Here is a 25,424-nt window from a genome sequence, read left to right on the forward strand (position 1 = left end):
TGAAAACACCAGATTTTGCACATTATTTATTATTCACAAATACTCTCTTAATCTTACTCGAGTACTCTTTCTACTTCAGGAAGGCTCCGCCCAATGGGTGGGTCTTACCACAGAACAGTATTAATATCGGAGTTCTCGATCTAAATTCTTTTATTGACAATGACTCTTGGATGAGAGTCGAAACGTCTATTTTTTCAAACTGAGTCCAGATGACTACAACTGAAGCTTTTTCTACTATTACTCGAGTACAGTTTTAGACCATTCTACAAACCTCTGCCCTGAACGTTGTCTTTGTTGCCTCGCATGGATCTAACAAACATCTGACTTAGAAAACGTGCCTGAAACGTGCCTGTTTGACCTCTGACCTCTGAGTTTCTCCCGTCTCTCAGCTGGGTCGTGGTTCATAGTTACCGGTGGTGGCCAGGAGTGTGATTCTCTGACAGTTCTTGCAGTTTCCCGACACAGATCCCGGGTCGACGCAGGTGAAGCCCTCCTCACACATGCAGCGGAGGTCGGACGTGATGCTGCAGTTCTTCTCCACCGTCAAGTGCAAATCTGGAACGGGGCAAAAAAGTACTTTACCGACTCCACGGACGAATCGCACGTCTGGTTGTTGTACATATTACATCCTTGAGTGCAACTGTTTTGAAGTAACATGTATAATCTTAGCAACACTTCCTCTGTGGATGTGTCTGTTTGTCGGTCACGTCATGAGAGTGTTTGATGGTCTGAGTCTTAAACGAGGACTAAAGAGACCTGGGACTTAATCAGGACGTCAGGATTTAGCGAGAAGGAGAAACACTTGTGTGACGTGTCTCTATCTGCAGGAGACACATGTCCTACTACTGCTGCTTTCAAGGACCTCGACTGACTCACTAAACGGTCACTATAATAGATACTTTATAGAGCTGTTACTACAGAAATGCTTAACTCCAGTGTTTCCAAAAACAGAGGTACGTGAGCTCTTGGCAGGAGGTACGTATTTTCTAGGCTCTAAGCGACGCAGAAGAAGGATCTGCACTTCCTCTTCCTCTGGAGTTTGTGGAGTTGTTTAGAAGTGACACAGAGGAAGAAGAATTCAATGGATTTAGTGATTTGGGGTAAAACTGATGCTTTGGTAAACTTGTTAGCATGTTCTTTATGCTATAGTTATCTGAATAACTGTTCATATGTTACGTTAACATACCAGACACTTACCACAGTTCTGTCTGTGCCTCATGTAGCTGAAGGTGTTAGCGTTAGCATACGTCATGTAGCTGAAGGTGTTAGCGTTAGCATACGTCATGTAGCTGAAGGTGTTAGCGTTAGCATATGTACACCTATTCACCATGTTCTCTCATCTGTTATTATTCTAAACTGCATTTCAAGATTAAATGTCTGTTCTTGGTCTTGGATTTGATCAAATACATTTCCCCTGAAAATGAGACTTATACTCCAGTGCGACTTATATATGTTTTTTTCTTCTCTATTATGCATTTTTTTGGCTGGTGCAACTTATACTCCGGAAAATACAGCATTATTGGCTTCAGATCTTAAAAGAAGGTGACATTTTATAGTATTCAAAGTAAAATATGTTCTTTGTAATGAATTTAACACTTTAAAGAATGCTTTCTTTGATTTTGAACATCAGAATAGTTTAAATAAGAATCCAGATTTACTTTACTTTGCCACACTTTACTTCACTCAGAGTTAAGTGTGAGACAAAGCTTAAGAGTGCATAAAACCAAAAGACGGCAAAGTACACCGCTCCAACCTGCAGTGACCTAAATACTGCTCAGAGGAAGTGTAGAACCTGGTGTGCAGTCGCTATAGCAACGGTGGCAGCTGTTCTCGCAGTTCCAGTCCGAGGTGAAGGTTCCGGGGGGACAGGGAACACACGCGCATTGAGTCTGGAACTCTCCTGAAACACATAGAACATGTTTTTAATCATCTGTGTGTTCGGCGCTGCCACAACACGATACAAACATGTTTGATAAGATAAGATAAGCCTTTATTTGTCCCACCACGGGGAAATTTCAATGTTGCAACACAAAGAAGGTACAGAAGTAAATCATAATTGTAAAAAAAACTCTCATAGAAAAGCCTTTTATACTCTTAATGAAAACAATAATAACAATAAATATAGCCGCAAGCGGCAATGATCGGCCCTCGCCGCGCCGCCGCCACGCCGCAATTGTCCTTTTAGTACACCTACTGCTGAATCTGTGACGCTGTCACATCTTCTCCCCTTTGTTTTACCATCAAAAAGCAATTTTATTTTGAATTCTTGGCAAAATGTGCGGCTTTGCCGCACAGACACCGTGACTCTTTGAATAAAAATGTGAATAACTTTTGATGGTCCACCCCTGAAGATGAGTCTCACCAAATTTCAGGTTAATAGGGCTAACGCCCTGGGAGGAGTTTGTGAAAGTATAAAGTGTAAACATGTTCTGGCGATTTCCCCATTGGAATAACATGGGAGGTTTCGGTCATCACTACGGCAAAACCATAACAATTGACATGGGTCAATGACATGGCTCTCATTTACATTTTTGATGGGAATGCCAAAATTGAGTTTTGTGTCAAATTTCGGAAAACTAAACATTTAACCTCCATATAAAATCTGTAGGAGGCGCTGTGGCGCCAAATAAATTTATTTCACTTCAAGTAGGTTTAGGGCAAAGAGTTTAACAACTGATTCTAATTTTACGCAATTCGGACTTTATCTGCGCAAACGGCAGAAATTTTAAATATGGGAGATTTCTGAAATTCTAGCTACAGTTTGCGGCTTCGCCGCACAGAGACCGTGAGAGGTATCAATGTAATTTGGATAACTTTTGATGTCCCACTCCTCAGTAGCATTTTCACAAAATTTCAGCTTTTTAGGGCCAACGCCCTGGGAGGAGTTCGTAAAAGTAAGACAATTGGAAAAACTCCCAAGTCATAATTAGCCATTTTTGTATCTATCTACCTCTGCGCAAAATTTCATGATTCTACGATAAGATTTTTTTTGGGTCATTTTCTATCTTAATGCATTTTTGGCACATTTGAGGGCGCTGACGCGCCAATTTTTTAAATTTTAGAAAAGGGAGATAGCCAGAATGTAAGGAGGCACGATTTTTAGAGGTGTGTAAATTTTTGTGACTTTTCGTCAATGTTCACTGGGTGAAAAATTGGGGGGTTGGTCCCGAGAAGAAGAAGAAGAAGAAGAAAGAATAATATTCCGATGCGAAAACAATGTTTCCCATTTTTCAAATATCATAAACTATACATTTTCGGAAAGCGCTCGCGCTTTCCTACCTCATGGTGTGGGTCCCTGGTCACTGACGGGTACTTTCGATAATTTTGAGTGGGCTCCGCCCACTTTGTGTTTTTGGCCCTCTATACAGTAATAATGTTCAATTTTTGCATTACATGCTTATATGCACGGAACATGCAAGAGATGGGGAACGTATTCGTGAGCTACTTAGCGCAAATGGCCAATGTAAAGTGCTCGTTTAGTGCGAACTTTTGCACGGGCTTCGCCCGTTTACAACGGTAATGTTCCATTTTCCTACAACTAATTAGTATGCACGGGGCGTGCATGAGTGGAGGAGTGCGTTAGTGAGTGTTTGGAAGTGGGCGAGCGCTTTGCGAAAGCGCTTAGCGAAAGTGCGCACTATGTGCGCACTTTCGCAGCCGTGCTTCGCACGGCCTTACGAGACTAATAGGCCTCTCGCCAGCTTGTGGCGCTCGGGCCTAATAACACTCTTATTTACAGCTGTTATATGGGCGGAGAATATTGCACCAGGATGATTGACATTATGTCCCAGTCTTGCACATGATTATGTCAGTATTGCGCATGGCTAAAACAGTATTGCACATGATTACGTCAGTATTGCACATGGCTAAAACAGTATTGCACATGATTATGTCAGTATTGCACATGACTAATACAGTATTGTACATGATTACGTCTGTATTGCACATGGCTAATACAGTATTGCACATGATTATGTCAGTATTGCACATGGCTAATACAGTATTGCACAGGATTATGTCAGTATTGCACATGGCTAATACAGTATTGCACATGATTACGTCAGTATTGCACATGATTATGTCAGTATTGCACATGGCTAATACAGTATTGCACCTGATTATGTCAGTATTGCACATGGCTAATACAGTATTGCACATGATTACGTCAGTATTGCACATGGCTAAAACAGTATTACACATGGCTAAAACAGTATTGCACATGATTATGTCAGTATTGCACATGGCTAATACAGTATTACACATGATTACGTCAGTATTGCACATGGCTAATACAGTATTGCACATGATTATGTCAGTATTGCACATGACTAATACAGTATTGTACATGATTACGTCAGTATTGTACATGGCTAATACAGTATTGCACATGATTATGTCAGTATTGCACATGGCTAATACAGTATTGCACAGGATTATGTCAGTATTGCACATGGCTAATACAGTATTGCACATGATTACGTCAGTATTGCACATGATTATGTCAGTATTGCACATGGCTAATACAGTATTGCACATGATTATGTCAGTATTGCACATGGCTAATACAGTATTGCACATGATTACGTCAGTATTGCACATGGCTAAAACAGTATTACACATGGCTAAAACAGTATTGCACATGATTATGTCAGTATTGCACATGGCTAATACAGTATTACACATGATTACGTCAGTATTGCACATGGCTAATACAGTATTGCACATGATTGTCAGTATTGCACATGGCTAATACAGTATTGCACATGATTACGTCAGTATTGCACATGGCTAAAACAGTATTGCACATGATTACGTCAGTATTGCACATGGCTAATACAGTATTGCACATGATTATGTCAGTATTGCACATGATTATGAAGCTGAATGGCACATGTTCAGGGCAGTGTTTGTTGTAAAGTCTGACAGCAGCAGAAGGAAAGAGCTGTGAAACGTCTCCTTCACACAGTTTTCTTACCACAATAACTTAACATTTAATCAATATCTCCGTGTGCCAGTTCTGATAAAGGGCAAAGACTGTGCAATAAAGGTCCGACTTCATCTAAATGTCAGTTTGTCCTGTATCCAAGTACTGTATACATAAACGAGGCATAAACGAGTATCTTATCGACTCCACACTTTCAGTATTCATCACTACATATGACATTAGACTTTAGACGACCCTTTTTAGCCTATTTCAGTTGCATTATTCATTCACACACCCCACTTTCTGAACCATGACACTTGACACAGCTCGTCCCACCATCGAGGCCTTATCCGTCCATCGGTGTTGAACTACGGTTCGTCCTTTAACACTTTCGCCCTCTGAATATTAATAGAGGATGTGGTCTGGTGTGAGACTTCCTCGCATGCACTTGGGGGCACTTAACAACCATCTCCAGACGCCGTTTCACATTTACACATTTACACATTTACACATCGAAAAGCCACACAATATGGCGTCGTTTTCTCACCCGGGGGGCACTTGGGACAGGCTGGCCGTCCCCTCCACCGACATCCCTCCATCTGCAGAGGAAGCGTTTCGTGAGGTTTGCGGGTGGTAAAAGTAGGTTTATTTTAGAAGGTGAGACGCATCTTACCGGAGCAGAGGTGAGGACCACACGGGCCCCCAACAACAGCAACAAACACGTCAGGGGTGCCATTCTGCTCTGCGCTCGTCAGCAACGGGCTAAGAGTGGGAATAAACCCTGCGTATGTCTGTCAAAAAGATTGTCATGGGATGAATTTAGTTAATGGAGCGTGATTATAACGCATTTCTGACTAATATTGGTTTGAAATGTTTGTCTTATCTCGAGTAAACTAGTCTCACTTTGAGTTGAGACGAGGCCAATACTTAAATACAATACAAATAAAACCTAATTAAATCAAAACAACCAAAAAACTAAACAAATCCTCTGAATCCAAATGCTATTACTTTAAAGATATTAATTTGCAGAGTTCAGGACAATTCATAATAAAAAAGAGATTTCACCAAATTCCATTCATTTTGCATGTAATAATACCAAACAACAGCTAAAAATGTACTAAAAACAACTGCAAATTGCACTAATTGTAAACTCTTATGTAAACTAGTCTAACTTTGAGTTGAGACGAGCACAACACTTAAATAGAAGAAAAATACAACCCAATTAAATAAAAAAGAACCAAAAAACTAAACTAAACTACTCAAAAAATGTGGATAAATCCTTTGAATCTACATGCAATTACTTAAAATATCTTAACTCTTTGCAGCGTTTAGAAAAATTCATAATAAAAGAGATTATGTAGAGATGTAATAACACCCAAAAACAGCAAAAAAAGGTACTAAAAACAACTTGCTTTTACCTTCTGCGTGTGCTCCTGAGTGGCTTTGCTGTGCTGCCGCCGTCACAATGATGTTTATCACGGTTTCCTTACTTTTTGAGTTTCCTGCCTGAGCCCACCCCCTCGGCGCGTGCACCTCGCTCTGACGAACACATGCATCAGAAGCAGCTTTTTCCACACGAGCCGTAACATCTTCATTTAAACAGAAAAGAACACCACAGAGGCACGTTAGCGTAGCCGTTTCTTTATTTTTAATAGCTTTCCTCATTCATCATACATCGTACATTTGTTTTATTACATTACATCTTATTTCGAGCGATCTTAAAGGACGAGAAAATGACTCACAATTTCTGCCCTTTCACAAAGAAGCGACATTTCTCTTGACTTTAAAACAGGGGTGTCGAAACTTTTTATGCACAAATATATATATATGCTTAGAGAGTCGCATATAGAGGCTTTAGCAAATTAAATAAAAAAAGCTGCATGCTGAAAAAAGCTCAAATTATATCAACATGAATGAAAGAAAATAAAAAATGATCTTGTTTTGAATTTTTACTTATTTGTGTAACATTTTGGTGGTGTAAAATAATACCTTTTATAGTTTGGGACCAGTCAGTGAAAGTAAAAGTAATGTGTAAAAATATGGTGTGGGTATCTGTACTTAACTTATCTGTACTTTCTCCTCTGTGCCTTTCAACTGGACTGATAAGTGTTAAAGAAAAGTACTTTGAGGCTTGTTTTTTCACATCCTGATTCAGATACTAATCAATACTAAAAGATAAAATTGCGTAAACATGACCAAATTTGACATTTCGTTTTGACAGTTTCAGGATGATCTTGAGCGTTTATAAGAACTAATATTAGACAGAACTGTAACGTATTATTTTGTGTTGGAAATCACGGCCTATTGTCTAAAAAAAGAGCATTTAGTGTTTATTTATGGCACTATTAGCTCTTTAACTGGACGATTTGTTCCAACCAGAAAATATGTAAAAAATGTAGAGCATTTTAAAAATCATCATTGTGATCATCAAAGTCAGCCAAAAAATATGAATAAAAATGACCTTTTGCTCCAACATCAGCAAAATCCCATCATTTGACTCTTAATATTTCGCAAGATCTGTGTGAAATACTTTTACTTTTTAACTTCAAAGGTGTATTTTTGAACAGGCACATCATCAATACATGTACTTATGTGGTTTATGCTTATTTTGCTCACGTATTTGTACTTTTACTTCACAGACACCTACTATTTCGCAAGATCCGTGTGAAATACTTTTACTTTTTAACTTCAAAGGTGTATTTTTGAACAGGCACATCATCAATACATGTACTTATGTATGTTTATGCTTATTCTGCTCACGTATTTGTACTTGTACTTCACTGACACGGCCGCAGCTCCGTTTATTTCCAGTGACACGTCCCATTTAAACTGACAAAACATCTTTTCAGCATAATCCAACATTTAAATTGAATGTACTAATTATTGGCTCGGTTCTGGCGTAAGAACGTGACTCGATGGCCGGACGTCCCAGACGGGGCGCCGGCTAAGTTTGAACACCCCCGCTCTAAAGGCACAACAATACCCTGCAACAGAAAGCATGAAAAACTGCAACAAAGACGTCAAAAACACAAATAACTCAAACTTGTACCGTTCCAAGAGTGTTTTTAAAACCATCGTTAGCGTTTTTTTTAAGTGTTTTTTAAGTTTAATAAATCACATCGCAGTCTCATCTATTTGCTGAAGCTGTTTTTAAAGTTACTTCTCACTTGACTGAACAGCACAGAGTGAACATTGATAGTATTGTTGTCTTAGTGAAGAACGGCTGGTTCATAAAACATAATTCCAGAATCGCAGAAAAACACCACTGCAAAAAAGAAATATCTACGTTAAAATCACCTTTATTTGTTACATTTATCTTGTTTAGAATAACTATTGACCTCAACTGACTTCATTAAAGCAGCACCATGGGACTTTTAGCAAAACAAATAGACTAAATTAAAGTGTTTTATTGCAGTGAGCGGGCTTGCATCTCCACAGACCTGACCTCACGCTTGTTGTCATGGAAATATTGGTCGATCTCCAAGTATGGTTTTAACGTTGAACAGAAAGTTACGTGGTGCTACTTTAATGTACAGTAAGTCCAAATGATCCAGCTTGTCTTTGAATATATCTAACTTAAATGTATGTATTTATGTATTATTTATGTATTTTATGTATTTATTGTTTTACCATTTGGACAAGTAAATTAAATGTGCTAAAAAAATATATAAATCTTGCTTAAAATAATATAATAATGATACTGAAACAAGTAATTTACATTCCTTGAGTGATTTTAACTCATGATTGAGATTTGTTTTTTGCAGTGAACACATTTGCTCATATTATATTTCTTTATTACATTTGCCTATAGATCAAGTATTTGTTTAAATCCCCCCAGACTTGTGTCCTGGTACATGCTTACATAAGATTCACCCAGTGCATAAAGGTTACACAGATACACTGCAGAAAAGTACCTGAATATTACTTAAATTCACTTGAATATTCATCTTGATTTGAGCAGTTTTGACTTAAATTTCAGAATAAATTTACTCCACGCGCACAAACACATCCGCCAATCCATGGAACGTGAAAAAATGCAGTTACATTTGACTAAAAGTGAGAATAAAATGCAATTTCCACACCTCCAAACCGGCCAAAACTACTCAAACCGAGACAAACTGCTTTTTGTTATTTCACTATTTTATTTTGAAGTGCCCCCCAAAGTCCCGTCTCAAGCAAAACATCTGAATCACCGCCTCGTGATCCGGAGCGGCACATGCACCGTTTTCAAGCTCTCTCTCTGACTCTCTGACTCTCTCTAACCCTAAAAACGTCCACGTGAGTTAAAACGACGTCGTGTTTCGAGTACTTTTGTGTGTATTTCCATTCCCAACAGGACATGCAGTATTTATGCAGTATTTGACTTGGATTTCTGGCTTCAAGAGGAAATAAAATACACTACGATCGATATGTCCAAGTCATTTTACCCCATGTGGACGTCGTGTTATTCTCTTAAGCCGTTATTTACAAGCTAGAAAATAAGTTTTATCATTTACATATTTAAGCACCGTGGTGGGGCGGCTCGGGCGGCTCGGGCGGCTCTCGGGCGGCTCTCGGGCGGCTCTCGGGCGTGGCCGTTCGTCTTCAGCCAGTGGATCTTTGTTTGGCACACTTTGGCTGATTCACGTACTGTTGGGCGGTTGGAGTCCGACCCAAGCGTTAGGAACAAAGGCTCGGTGTGACCCGGAGGAGTGGCAGCGTTTAGTGCTGAGCTCGGCCTTCTCTTAAAGTTGCACTATGTCACTTTTCTGCTTTTCCCCACGTGCCATTCCAAAACATATTTTACGGTGGCGCAATAGGTCGGCTTCATGTCGAGTGTGTCGAGAGGGTAAAACTGTATGTGCAGGTACTTCTACAAGCAATAACTGAATATTTTTGGCTGTAAAGTTATGAAATATTCACACTGGCTATACATGATAATCTGCATGATTTACATATATATATATATTTGAACTACAGAAGAGCAAATGGGTCACACTTCATTTTAAACTGCCTGTGATACATGAGCTACAACTGTACGCGCCGTGTAACGACTGTAAAACATGTTATTACGTTACAACACAGTTATTACACAGTGCAGTACATTATAATTAGAATTGTACTTAAAGTGCGTACGACAGGTTTTTAAGATGTTCTCTTTTGACTTGAAGTGACATCACACTAGGGACACTCATTCCAGTCAAAAGTTTATGCATAATTTACTTTTTTGACATTAATTCAACAAAATAAAGTTGCTCTGTCCTGTGGTAGGGACTTTAATGTTGTAGTTGCAGTGTCTCAAGTGCAGTATAAAATGTCTCACCGAAGCCTCATTACTTTTATTATTATTTCAGTGCAAAAACGTGCACTTTATATTGACCCGTTAAGACAATCCGTGCTCAAAAGCGAGTGCTAAGGCCTTTAAACTATATCATGACATCGGTTGACATCTGGTTTACTCCACAACGAGAGCTAGTATTATTTTTGACACACTGAATTGGACTTATTTATATATTTTATAGTCTCGACACCGCCAGGACTGCCCAACTTTACTGACAGTCCCGGTAACCGCGCCCTCAGAGCACCTCCAAGGTTTTAAAGAGCTAATATTTAAGGCTAATTTCAGTCCTGAAGTAGAAGTATGAAGTATGGTTTTGTCCTAATCTAGTCCCGGTTTAGTCACGGTCAAGTACTGCCCAGTTTAGACCCAGTTTAGTCCCAGTTTAGACCCAGTTTAGTCCCAGTTTAGCCCCGTTTAGTCCCTGTTTATTCCCAGTCTAGTCCCAGTTTAGCCCCAGTTTTGTCCCAGTTTAGTCCCAGTTTTGTCCCAGTTTTGCGACGATGGCCATAATCTTAAGTTTCGGGTGTCCCTTGCGTCTGGTGTATTACGGTAGTGGAGGCTTTGGTAATGTGGCGGCGTCAGGACTTTCCGGAGGTGGAGGAGGGCGAGGCGGAGGAGCGGTCACTGTTGGTCTGGTCGCTGTCGTCAGAGGACACAGGGCCCGTGGGATTACTGCGAAGAAGAACCAGAGTTAAATATTCCACATGAGAGGACGGATTTGGAATAACACAGCAATAGCACTAGCAACGTAACCGGCTAGCAGGGCAGGGTATCGCTAGTACCTCACGATGCAATACAAACCCCGATACAGGGTCCACGATACGATACAAACCCCGATACAAGGTCCACGATACGATACAAACCCCGATACAGGGTCCACGATACGATACAAACCCCGATACAGGGTCCACGATACGATACAAACCCCAATACAGGGTCCACGATACGATACAAACCCCGATACAGGGTCCATGATATGATACAAACTCCGATATAGGGTCCACGATATGATACAAACTCCGATACATGGTCCACGATACGATACAAACTCCGATACATGGTCCACTCTACAATTAAATCTCGATACAGGGTCCACGATACGATACAAACCCCGATACAGGGTCCACAATACGATACAAACCCCGATATAGGGTCCACGATACGATACAAACCCCGATACAGGGTCCACGATACGATACAAACCCCCATACAGGGTCCACGATACGATACAAACCCCGATACAGGGTCCACGATACGATACAAACCCCCATACAGGGTCCACGATACGATACAAACCCCGATACAGGGTCCACGATACGATACAAACCCCGATACAGGGTCCACGATACGATACAAACCCCCATACAGGGTCCACGATACGATACAAACCCCGATACAGGGTCCACGATACGATACAAACCCCGATACAGGTAAGTAGAGAGATGATGAGTAAGTAAAAAAACACGAATATTCAGAGGAATGGCGCCTCAAATACGAGACATAAAGATGATTCAAACACACATTAATCAGCCGTGAATGTCCAACAGAGGCTGATCTTTTGTTTGGGCCTAAAGAATATGACTAAAGCTTCAGGGTGAAGAACGTCCTGCACAAAACATCTTCACTTCTCTCGCCTCCAGGTCATAGTAAAACACGTCGATCTTTTTGTTGTTCATCATAATCATACATTTTGAGGAAAGTCGGACCAAAAACACTGGCAGAGCTGAGTTGATTGTGCATAATATTGCTATTCCAGTGATACAATATAATAGTAATCTACAGCCTCAGACATACGTGTCTCCGCTCTGCGTGATGAGCCTCCTGCAGGTCTCCATCTGCACGTCCAGGCCTCTCTTCATGGAGCACATCTCCATGTACTCGTGCAGGTGGCGGTTCATGTCGCTCTTCGCCGTGGCCAGTTCCAGCTGAGCACACAGAAATAGTAATAAACAGTAGAACTTCACAGGAGCGATTTCTGTCACGACTCTAACATGATGAGGTCACAGGTCAAGGCAGAGGTCAGTGTTGTTCTACAGAAGTGCAGTTCACGGGACAGATCCACAGATGTTTAGTTAGTGATTGTGGCCATAACGTGGGTGTCATGTGACCTCAGCCTATTTAAACTGCGGTCACGTGACGTCAAAAGGCAGAGTAAAAAGAGCCCAATCCCCAGCGGCGTTCTGACCTCGATCTGGTCGATAGTCTCTTGGTATTCCTTCTCTCGGGACTTGAAAAGGCACTCGGTATCATTAATCACCTTCTCCAGGCAATCCTCCTGAAGGACACAAAACGGGTCATACACGGGGAAATAACAGGGAAATGTTTACTTTTATAATTGAAATGTGAGTGTTTTGAGATAAGGTCTAATACTAGAAGTGGAGGGAGAGAAAAACAATTGTAGTGTAAGTAAAGACGTGAAAAAGCAGCTCTAATAAGGTTAGCTCTGTGATATCAATCTGGAACGGCAGAAGAGGAAGAGTCATGTGACCGTTTATACAAAAGATAGTACCATATGTCGACTAATCAATATTGGGGGAAAATCATAGCCTAATATTATTTGGGTCGTAATTGAAAACGATTATTCACATATTATCAAAAACATGCAGGGTCACATAGGTTATTGTTTTTATCTATACGTAATGTTTAATGGCTGTTTATTGATCCATAATTTAAAAGCTGCTGTATATAAAACAAGAGGCTTTGTTCTAAGATTTGAGAGGCACGATCAGAGCCAATTACTCAAATCACAATCACTCATTTGTTGTCTTTAATTGCATTTTTTTCTTAATATGTTTAAACATTCGAGCTGTACTTCAATACCGTGTACTTTTCTCACCAGAACTCGGACTGTACACACTCCTTAATGACTCCAAACAGCTGATAATCGGCTAGAAACGCTTGTAAACTGATACAGCCCCCATGATGTGGTCTGAATGCACTCGTGTTGTCCTGAAAAAGCCCCCCGCACCGTGAGGGGGACATTCAGGATCAATGCGCTGCTCTGGATCGCTTTACAGCAAAGAAGGGACTAAATGTCGATCTTAATATGAATTACCATCAAAGTTATGGTCTGGCGTTGGTATTAGCACCAGCAGCAGCAGCACATGCAATTACAACCTTAAATAACACTAAATCTGCACTAAAAACGACTATATTTTCACTCGTTTTATCTGTTTTTAACATATATAATTGCCGCCGGTTGAGCACAATACAGGGCTCTCCAGTGTCACTATCAATATCACTGCTTTGGTATTTATTTCTGTGGCTGCATCGTTCCCGTTCACATAAATATACGTGTGTTTTACAGAAATGGACATCGGTTCGTACGTCTCAAAATACAAAATATCGCGTGTCCAGATTCCGTTTCCGATGGGGTCCGGTTCGGCGCCTCGTCCTCCTCCAAAAACACAATCATCGTGTGAGTGAGTCTTTTTAGTTCAAGCTAGCGTCCCAAAAAGAGCCCTAAATGTAAAGAACCTTTTTAAAATCTGTCTGTTTTTGTCACATTTAACTTTATTTCGTCTTTCAGGGAGTTTCGTTTCATACAGTGACATGTCAGATCACGGAAAGGAAGGAAAATGAAAGATTTCACTGTTGTTTAGTCTCAATAATAGTGAAGAATTGTAAAGAATTGTGATGTTTTCTGTCACAATAATCGTAACGCTGACATTTTATAGCGTGACGTCCCTTTTAGCAACGCAAACGGGCTCATATTGGGGGCCCAAAACCCTGGAGACGAAGGCGACGCGGGACAACAACACCAGAAATGTGAAATGTGAAGCGTTTATAGTGACTGACATCTGACACAAACGAAATGAAATAAACATCCTTTGTATTTCAGTGTTTTGACACCCAAGAGAGCCCGTTCTAACGCAGACTCATACATGTACCTCTCCCGGTGGGTGCGCCGGCTCCGGAGGCACAGTGCATCCTGGGAAATCCTCCCACAGCAGCAGAGTCTCCTCGGTCTCCTCCCAGGCCAGGCTGTCGCAGTCGTCTTCGAACTCGCACTCGCGCCTGCAGCACACGAGACACGAGGAAGACATAGAGTCAGACTGTTCGTAATGCGTTCCTCAGGTTCAGCTTCCTGTTTAAAGGTTTTATTTTGAGGATTTTTTACCATTAAAAACACACAATATTTAGTTTTGAATCGTTAACTGCTCTGGCAACGTGCAAATCTTTAATCTCACTGAAACGCTCATATTATGGCAAAAAGTAAAGGTAATTTGGGCCTGATTGGACGTGAAAGCTTCAGTAGTTCTTACGTCCTCTGCTAACGTCTGCGAGTGACTTTGAAGCAGTTTAAATGAGGCTAAAACCAAAACAAAGAGGACTGAATTCATTATCAAGAGATTCTTTCGACTGTGATTTCGTTCTCTTCTCAAATCATAAACATAAATACATAAAAAGTGTGTTTATTACACTATGATACGTACAGCAGAGTGAAAGTATTCAGAATATAGTACTTTGACTCTGTATTCTGTCACTAAATAGAAGTAGTAAAAGTATTCGTCCCGGCCGGAGGCGACTCACAGTTGGTTGAGCATCCTCTGCATCTCCTCGTTGATCTGATTGGCCGAGGACCCGCAGAGCGCCTCCTCCTCTCTCCCGTCGCTCTCCGAGGTGCTGACCGGCTCGTCGCACTCGCTCCCGTTGAACGACAGGGGCGTGGCCTTGCGGCGGAGGTTCAGCTGGTTGTTCGGGACCTGTGATTGGGGCGATAAAGAGCGGTTTAGCGAGCGTCCTGGGTCTCGTCCTCTCCTCGTCCTTTTCTCGTCCTCTTCTCGTCCTCTTCTCGTCCCGGGTTCAGCCCAGCACCCGTCAGACGCAGCGGCCACGCACCTGGTACATCTGAATGACGTCCTCGCAGTTCCTCTGCTGAGCCACGTCGCAGAGCCGACTCGTGATCTCGATGCGACGGCAGATGTCCATGTCCACCTTCATGGCCTTCTCCTGGATCTTACTGTCCAAATCTGACAGGTTCTGTGGAGGAAAAGATCGAGTGAGGAACAGAAAGCACGCAAGATGTTTAGAACCATCAAAGAGGTCGGATTAGGCTTTTGTCGGCTACACAGTTTTCCTCCGCGACATCTGTGAATCAGTACGTTCTGTTTTGGAGGTTTTAAATTGCAATATTGACCCAAAAGGACTTCAGAAACAAGTCCACTTTAAGGTACATGGCTGTAAATGTCAGACCGGACCAGGTTGTGGGCCCAGACTGTGGAGAGCTCTGGCTCACGGTAACGAGCGGATCATTTTCTTTTATTTTTCATTGCCGTTCTTGGCTGCCAAATCCAACGTTATCACCGTTTAAGAAAAAAAATGGCGTCTTAACGGAAGAACAAAGATGACCTGAACACAGTGTGCGAATGATGTCTGAAGCCCACCCCTCACATTCAAACCTGTTATTTATATGTATCTTTATAATTACAACACAGTTTGAAAGCTCGATTGTGCAGAATACGTCTCTGGTTCAATGTGTCCTCTGCAGAGATCTGGGTTCAGTCAGTAACTAGCAGCTCAGTCGGGTCAAAGTGTGAACAAAGCAAAGGAAAACAAATGTGTTTCTTGATGGAATAAAGCATGTCGTTTGGTTCTTTTATGTTAAAGAATGTCCAGGTCCAGTGGAGACACAAAAGGCCCATTGACGGGACGATCTGAGGCTCATGTAACTCACACTGAACCAATGAACTCACGTTACTCATGAGGCCTTTGAAGAGGACAAGCTCCGCCTTCAGCTGCTGCACGCGCAGGGCAAGCTCGTCCTGGCACCCCTCGCTCTCCTGGAGGTCCTGGAACACAAGTCATGTCATGGGAACACGAGTCATGTCATGGAAGCACAAGTCAAGTCATGTCATGTCATGGAAGCACAAGTCAAGTCAAGTCATGGGAACACGAGTCATGTCATGGAAGCACAAGTCAAGTCATGTCATGGGAACACGAGCCATGTCATGGAAGCACAAGTCAAGTCAAGTCATGGGAACACGAGTCATGTCATGGAAGCACAAGTCAAGTCATGTCATGGGAACACGAGTCATGTCATGGAAGCACAAGTCAAGTCATGTCATGTCATGGAAGCACAAGTCAAGTCAAGTCATGGGAACACGAGTCATGTCATGGAAGCACAAGTCAAGTCAAGTCATGGGAACACGAGTCAAGTCATGTCATGGAAGCACAAGTCAAGTCAAGACATGGGAACACGAGTCATGTCATGGAAGCACAAGTCAAGTCAAGTCATGGGAACACGAGTCATGTCATGGAAGCACAAGTCAAGTCATGTCATGGGAACACGAGTCAAGTCATGTCATGGAAGCACAAGTCAAGTCAAGTCATGGGAACACGAGTCATGTCATGGAAGCACAAGTCAAGTCATGTCATGGGAACACGAGTCAAGTCATGTCATGGAAGCACAAGTCAAGTCAAGTCATGGGAACACGAGTCAAGTCATGTCATGGAAGCACAAGTCAAGTCAAGACATGGGAACACGAGTCATGTCATGGAAGCACAAGTCAAGTCAAGTCATGGGAACACGAGTCATGTCATGGAAGCACAAGTCAAGTCATGTCATGGGAACACGAGTCAAGTCATGTCATGGAAGCACAAGTCAAGTCAAGTCATGGGAACACGAGTCATGTCATGGAAGCACAAGTCAAGTCATGTCATGGGAACACGAGTCAAGTCATGTCATGGAAGCACAAGTCAAGTCAAGTCATGGGAACACGAGTCAAGTCATGTCATGGAAGCACAAGTCAAGTCATGTCATGGGAACACGAGTCAAGTCATGTCATGGAAGCACAAGTCAAGTCAAGTCAAGTCATGGGAACACGAGTCAAGTCATGTCATGGAAGCACAAGTCAAGTCATGTCATGGGAACACGAGTCATGTCATGGAAGCACAAGTCAAGTCATGTCATGGGAACACGAGTCAAGTCATGTCATGGAAGCACAAGTCAAGTCAAGTCATGGGAACACGAGTCATGTCATGTCATGGAAGCACAAGTCAAGTCATGTCATGGGAACACGAGTCAAGTCATGTCATGGAAGCACAAGTCAAGTCAAGTCATGGGAACACGAGTCAAGTCATGTCATGGAAGCACAAGTCAAGTCAAGTCATGGGAACACGAGTCAAGTCATGTCATGGAAGCACAAGTCAAGTCAAGTCAAGTCATGGGAACACGAGTCAAGTCATGTCATGGAAGCACAAGTCAAGTCATGTCATGGGAACACGAGTCATGTCATGGAAGCACAAGTCAAGTCATGTCATGGGAACACGAGTCAAGTCATGTCATGGAAGCACAAGTCAAGTCAAGTCATGGGAACACGAGTCATGTCATGTCATGGAAGCACAAGTCAAGTCATGTCATGGGAACACGAGTCAAGTCATGTCATGGAAGCACAAGTCAAGTCAAGTCATGGGAACACGAGTCAAGTCATGTCATGGAAGCACAAGTCAAGTCAAGTCATGGGAACACGAGTCAAGTCATGTCATGGAAGCACAAGTCAAGTCAAGTCATGGAAGCTAGCTAAAAGTTAGAAATATGTTGTATTGACTTATTATCCTTCACTGTCCTGTGTTTGTGACCTCATTGTAACTCATCAGGAGGAAAGTCGTTTTAACTGTTGTTGTTTACAGTGAGTAAAAGAGTTTGATTGACAGCTGTCAGTGTCATCATTCATGCACAGTCCAGTCACGTGACTCGCCCTTTGACCTGTGGTTCGTGCGGCAGAGTTTGTTTCCGTAAATGGGTCGCGGCACTTTAAGAGGAAAACAGGAAGCTGCCGGTACAAGACGCTACAGGAAGCCCCAGAAAGCCACACGTGTATTCAATAAAGAAGATTCATATATTCTGTGACACGATTATGATCTGTTTCTGGTGTAATGACACAGGTTATATATATTTCAGATCGTACCTCCTGAAGGTCTGACATCTTCTGCTCCAGGTCCATCCTCATGGTGCTCTCCTCCTCCCATCTGCAGCACAAGCACACGTCAGTCATTCAAATACATAAGAATAATAACACAGAATTTACAATATAATAGTTTCTTGGTTTTCTAATAGTTATGATGATCATGATCAAGACTAAACGATTCAGGAGTGTGAGAGTTTTGATGCTGGTTTTAGTATGGATTAGTATCTGGCCATAGGATTGACACATATTCTTCATATTCATCAGCGTTTATGCTCAGAACTGTGTAAATATGAAGCAAATAAACAATAACAAGTGACCAAAGCTTAGGTTTTATAGAGACTCTTTATAGATTCTAAACTACAGTCATTTATCTCTCTGCTGCTCTTTCTGCATTTACCGTATTTTAAACTATGAGTCACACCAGCCAAAAAAAAAGCATAATAGAGAAGAAAAAAACATTTATAAGTCGCACTGGAGTATAAGTCGCATTCAAAAAAATAAAATCCAGGACCAAGAATAGACATTTCATCTTAAAATGCAATTTAAAATAATACAACAACATGGTGAATAGGTGTACGTATGCTAACGCTAACACCTTCAGCTACATGACGTATGCTAACGCTAACACCTTCAGCTACATGACGTATGCTAACGCTAACACCTTCAGCTACATGACGTATGCTAACGCTAACACCTTCAGCTACATGACGTATGCTAACGCTAACACCTTCAGCTACATGATGTATGCTAACGCTAACACCTTCAGCTACATGACATATGCTAACGCTAACACCTTCAGCTACATGACGTATGCTAACGCTAACACCTTCAGCTACATGACGTATGCTAACGCTAACACCAGTTATTCAGATAACTATAGCATAAAGAACATGCTAACAAGTTTAGCAAAGCATCAGTTTTACCCCAAATCACTAAATCCATTGAATTCTTCTTCCTCTGTGTCACTTCTAAACAACTCCACAAACTCCAGAGGAAGAGAAAGTGTAGATTCTTCTTCTGCGTCGCTTAGAGCCTAGAGCGCCCTCTTGTGGTTGTAATAACGAATAATATCACATATAAGTCGCTCTGGAGTATAAGTCGCACCCTGTTCAAACTATGAAAAAATGCTTATAGTTCGGTAAATACGGTAACTATACGGTGTCTGAGCCTCTCACAGCACTCACGCCCTTGTCCCAGCTCCTCTCCTGTTCTGTGGAGTACCTACATATCTATATATCTATAATATCACATATATAATATCACATGTATCTATAATATCACATATATAATATCACATGTAGCTTATACAGTAGTAGCTGCAGTACACTAGGGCTCAAGTCCTTCACTCTTACCACTTCCTGCTGACACACACCTCTGACTCTGTTTCCCAGCTCTTCACCTTCATCAAAAACCTGTTCAGCATCTAACAATTCATCATTCCATCCCACATATCCCTTTTTTGCTTTTTGACTGTGAATTAAGCGTCTCTTTCGAGCTAATGTTCTTGACGTGTGTCGTCATCGCAGAGCATTTCACGTTTTGGCTGGAGAAACACACTTGCTGCAGAGGCTCCTGCTCCGCACAAATGCAGTTTAAGACGGCGCAGGCTGCAGGACGTCGCCCCCTGTGGGAATATCTGAGAGGCCCTGAGTCATGAGCCGAGAGTGGTTGACAGGGGAGGACGCTCGCTCGATGAGAGAGGTGAGAGCCACAGAAGAGGACGCAATGTCGAGGGAAATAAACTCAGGATGTATCTTAAAACCAGAATGAATGTATTAAAACAACGAATCATTCTGAGTTCTCGACATTCTGTGTTGTCATCATTTCATTAGTTAATTTACTGTTTTAGAAGGATACGTTTAATCATTATTTAGTAGAACTGGGTCCACAAACTTGCATTCATCTTTTCATGGTTTTAAGTTCTTTTCAACTGAACATAATGATGTCTTTGTGACTGAATAACGCCATTTTAAACCCTATAGTTCAGTCGCACTAACAGAGAACACACTGAACTTAAGGCTCATTTTATTAGAATAGGCCCAGTTATTACAGAGATATTCACCATAAACCAAGTCCAAATATCTGCACTCTGACAGGCAAAGGTGAAAGTATACATAATAGTATACTCTACATAATAGTATACTCTAGATGATAGTATACTCTACATAATAGTATACTCTACATGATAGTATACTCTACATGATAGTATACTCTACATGATAGTATCCTCTACATAATAGTATAATCTCCATGATAGTATCCTACATAATAGTATACTCTACATGATAGTATTCTCTACATAATAGTATACTCTACATGATAGTATACTCTACATAATAGTATACTCTACATGATAGTATACTCTACATGATAGTATACTCTACATGATAGTATACTCTACATGATAGTATACTCTACATAATAGTATACTCTACATGATAGTATCCTCTACATAATAGTATACTCTACATGATAGTATCCTCTACATAATAGTATACTCTACATGATAGTATCCTCTACATAATAGTATACTCTACATAATAGTATACTCTACATAATAGTATACTCTACATGATAGTATCCTACATGATAGTATACTCTACATGATAGTATACTCTACATGATAGTATCCTCTACATAATAGTATACTCTACATGATAGTATCCTACATAATAGTATACTCTACATAATAGTATACTCTACATGATAGTATACTCTACAAAATAGTATACTCTACATGATAGTATACTCTACATGATAGTATACTCTACATGATAGTATCCTCTACATAATAGTATACTCTACATGATAGTATCCTACATAATAGTATACTCTACATGATAGTATTCTCTACATAATAGTATACTCTACATGATAGAATACTCTACATGATAGTATCCTCTACATAATAGTATACTCTACATGATAGTATACTCTACATGATAGTATACTCTACATGATAGTATCCTACATAATAGTATACTCTACATGATAGTATACTCTACATGATAGTATACTCTACATAATAGTATACTCTACATGATAGTATACTCTACATAATAGTATACTCTACATGATAGTATTCTCTACATAATAGTATACTCTACATGATAGTATACTCTACATGATAGTATCCTCTACATAATAGTATCCTCTACATAATAGTATACTCTACATGATAGTATCCTACATAATAGTATACTCTACATGATAGTATTCTCTACATGATAGTATACTCTACATGATAGTATACTCTACATAATAGTATACTCTACATGATAGTATTCTCTACATAATAGTATACTCTACATGATAGTATACTCTACATGATAGTATCCTCTACATAATAGTATCCTCTACATAATAGTATACTCTACATGATAGTATCCTACATAATAGTATACTCTACATGATAGTATTCTCTACATGATAGTATACTCTACATGATAGTATACTCTACATAATAGTATACTCTACATGATAGTATACTCTACATAATAGTATACTCTACATGATAGTATTCTCTACATAATAGTATACTCTACATGATAGTATACTCTACATGATAGTATCCTCTACATAATAGTATCCTCTACATAATAGTATACTCTACATGATAGTATCCTACATAATAGTATACTCTACATGATAGTATTCTCTACATAATAGTATACTCTACATGATAGTATCCTCTACATAATAGTATACTCTACATGATAGTATCCTCTACATAATAGTATACTCTACATAATAGTATACTCTACATGATAGTATACTCTACATGATAGTATACTCTACATAATAGTATACTCTACATGATAGTATCCTACATAATAGTATACTCTACATGATAGTATTCTCTACATAATAGTATACTCTACATGATAGTATACTCTACATGATAGTATCCTCTACATAATAGTATACTCTACATGATAGTATACTCTACATGATAGTATCCTACATAATAGTATACTCTACATGATAGTATCCTACATAATAGTATACTCTACATAATAGTATACTCTACATGATAGTATCCTACATAATAGTATACTCTACATTATAGTATCCTACATAATAGTATACTCTACATGATAGTATACTCTACATGATAGTATACTCTACATGATAGTATCCTCTACATAATAGTATACTCTACATGATAGTATACTCTACATGATAGTATACTCTACATAATAGTATACTCTACATGATAGTATCCTCTACATAATAGTATACTCTACATGATAGTATCCTCTACATAATAGTATACTCTACATGATAGTATACTCTACATGATAGTATACTCTATCTAATAGTATACTCTACATGATAGTATACTCTACATGATAGTATACTCTACATGATAGTATACTCTATATAATAGTATACTCTACATGATAGTATACTCTATATAATAGTATACTCTACATGATAGTATACTCTACATGATAGTATACTCTATATAATAGTATACTCTACATGATAGTATACTCTACATGATAGTATACTCTATATAATAGTATATTCTACATGATAGTATACTCTACATGATAGTATACTCTACATGATAGTATACTCTATATAATAGTATACTCTACATGATAGTATACTCTACATGATAGTATACTCTACATGATAGTATACTCTATATAATAGTATACTCTACATGATAGTATACTCTACATGATAGTATACTCTATATAATAGTATACTCTACATGATAGTATACTCTACATGATAGTATACTCTATATAATAGTATATTCTACATGATAGTATACTCTACATGATAGTATACTCTACATGATAGTATACTCTACATGATAGTATACTCTATATAATAGTATATTCTACATGATAGTATACTCTACATGATAGTATACTCTATATAATAGTATACTCTATATAATAGTATATTCTACATGATAGTATACTCTACATGATAGTATACTCTATATAATAGTATACTCTACATGATAGTATACTCTACATGATAGTATACTCTATATAATAGTATACTCTACATGATAGTATACTCTACATGATAGTATACTCTATATAATAGTATACTCTACATGATAGTATACTCCACTACATAATCCTGACCTTTCCTCCAACAGTTTGTGGTGTATGATGTCACCGGGCCCCACCAATCATACTGATCTCAAGTCGTTTTCACTACTCTCCGTGTGGTTTCGTGCCGTGTGCTTCTTTTTGCAGGGCGCCCTCCTCCTGCCTCCTCACCCCTGCCTCCTGCCTCCTGCCTCCTCCCTCCTGCCTCCTCCCTCCTCACCCCTGCCTCCTCCCTCCTCCCCGTGCGGTGACAGTCTGTGCGTGGTGCATTGCAGAGGCAGAGTAGCTGTGCGTGCGGAGGGCGTGTGCACACGGGAGGAAGTGCAAGCTCGCTGAAAATCTCAGACAAAACGAGAGGCGGCGAGGGGCAGGGTGCAGGGGGCGGGGTGCAGGGGATGAGGGAGGAACGCAGGTGGGATTGTGAACACCTACTGTGCACGGGTAAAAGAAGAACGGATCAGTCAAAAGCCACAGATTTAGTTGACGTTTTGACTAGTTTAGTTTTGGCTTGTTAAGTCATTTCACCAAAACACAGTGAACATAATTACAGCCTTTACTCAATATTCTGTCTCATTAATGATCGTTTTGGTGAAGAGGATGTTTAGTGTCTCATGTCAGGAAAATGAGCTTTTTACATCATCTTTCTTATAAGAAGAAAAATGCAAATTGATATTACACTTTCCAAATACCGGGCTGTTTAGAGGTCATAACCAGAAGCATGCAACAGGTTTACACACAATGACGTTTAGCAAAGCTTTGGCCCATCCTGCATGTGGTCGATGGGCCCAAACCCTCTTGATTATTCATAACTCGTGGTTATTGGCTGTAGGAAACCGTACAAGCGACCGGCTGTGTGATCGTCAGCACGAGCAGCGACAAAAGTGTAATTTGTTTAAACAAAACTGCCAGAAAAATGTGTTATATGTGTACATTTCACGTTATATGGATGGATTTTGTTCTGTATGGATGAATCCCGCTCCCTGTCATAAGAACAACATTTATTTTTTTCTAACTAACGAGCAAATGATCTGTCCAGTGGAGGCTTTTTCCATCTATAAAATGCGCTTCTAGAGAACATTTAAGCTTAGCAAAGTGCTGAACAATAACGAGCAGAACAATAAAGCAGCATTTACCATAGAATAAAAGGTCTCTCTCTCTTTCTACCTAGGGTCAAATGTCATTGATTGACTTAAAGAAACGTATGAAGCACATTTCCCTCTGGCAGACTGAACCGCCCGTCTGAGGGAGGCGGATCTTTCCTTCACTGTGGAACTCCTCCAGGTTTCTACGGCAGTCCGTGCAGTCATTGTGTGATGGACTGAACCAGATCAACAAAGAAGAGTCAACAAGAGACGGACATGTTTGTGTGCGAGCTTTGTCCCTGAGTAAGTCACGGCCTCGTGAGCGAACAGAGAGTTTCACTCAGAAAAAGGGTTCGGCGACTATTGTGTGAAGTCAGAGTCAAAGAGACAGATCGGATCAAACAGACTTCATCAGCGTGAGAAAACAAACAGCTCAAACAGCACAAACAGCACAAGCAGCACAAACAGGTCAAAGAGCCAAAGAGAGAGTGGGACAAGCAGAGGACGGAGCGCCTCTAATGCAGCATCAGCGCTACAACTGTTGTTAGTCAGACACACAAATGTAGACAAGCAACAACTTTGACAACTTATATTCTTATAGAAAATGTGTCAGAATTCATCTACCTTCTTACTTCAACCTTTTAACACAAAACAAACAATAAACAACAGCAGCTTGTCCGGGCGAAAGGGGCCGGCATTTGACCCACAAGGAAAAGGTTGAAGTGACAATGTCTTTGGTCTACATTTCTTTACATCAAAGGTTATTTTGTATTATTATTTTTGTTATCATTTATTTGTTATTGTTATTGTTATTATTATTTTTATCTTTTTTATTATTATTTTAATTATTATTATTATTATTATTATTTTTTAATTATTATTATTATTTGAGTATTTTACAAGCCTCTCAAAGCACAACACTGCGGTCGTTATTCTTTCCCTCCCACAGTTCTGTGGCCACATCTGCCCTGGGACGAGACTGACGGAGGTGAGGCTACTTAACCTCTGACCCCCGCTCACACCCCACAGTCACACACGGTCTGGGGGCGTGACGGGGACACGACGAGGACAGCACCGGTCCCGAAGCACAATAAACACAATGTACAACTA

At 40.2% G+C, this 25,424-nt stretch overlaps 1 protein-coding gene across 1 annotated transcript in view; it reads right to left on the reverse strand.

Annotated features, from left to right (window-relative positions):
- Window positions 1-6,558: 6,558 nt before the first annotated feature.
- The window catches only part of iffo1b (intermediate filament family orphan 1b), a 27,039-nt gene continuing 8,173 nt past the window's right edge, over window positions 6,559-25,424 (reverse strand). Inside the window, exons 3-10 of the mRNA XM_072461042.1 lie at window positions 18,155-18,215; window positions 15,941-16,036; window positions 15,087-15,227; window positions 14,778-14,950; window positions 14,135-14,261; window positions 12,430-12,519; window positions 12,039-12,169; window positions 6,559-10,916 (exon numbers count right to left, since the gene is read on the reverse strand). Coding sequence (XP_072317143.1) covers window positions 10,823-10,916; window positions 12,039-12,169; window positions 12,430-12,519; window positions 14,135-14,261; window positions 14,778-14,950; window positions 15,087-15,227; window positions 15,941-16,036; window positions 18,155-18,215 — 913 coding nt within the window. The 3' untranslated portion in view covers window positions 6,559-10,822. The remainder of the gene's footprint in view (window positions 10,917-12,038; window positions 12,170-12,429; window positions 12,520-14,134; window positions 14,262-14,777; window positions 14,951-15,086; window positions 15,228-15,940; window positions 16,037-18,154; window positions 18,216-25,424) is intronic.

The sequence above is a fragment of the Eucyclogobius newberryi genome, unplaced genomic scaffold (genome assembly GCF_026437365.1).
Source record: "Eucyclogobius newberryi isolate DKJ021-1_F unplaced genomic scaffold, fEucNew1.0.hap1 SCAF_3, whole genome shotgun sequence".
Taxonomy (NCBI): Eukaryota; Metazoa; Chordata; class Actinopteri; order Gobiiformes; family Gobiidae; genus Eucyclogobius; species Eucyclogobius newberryi.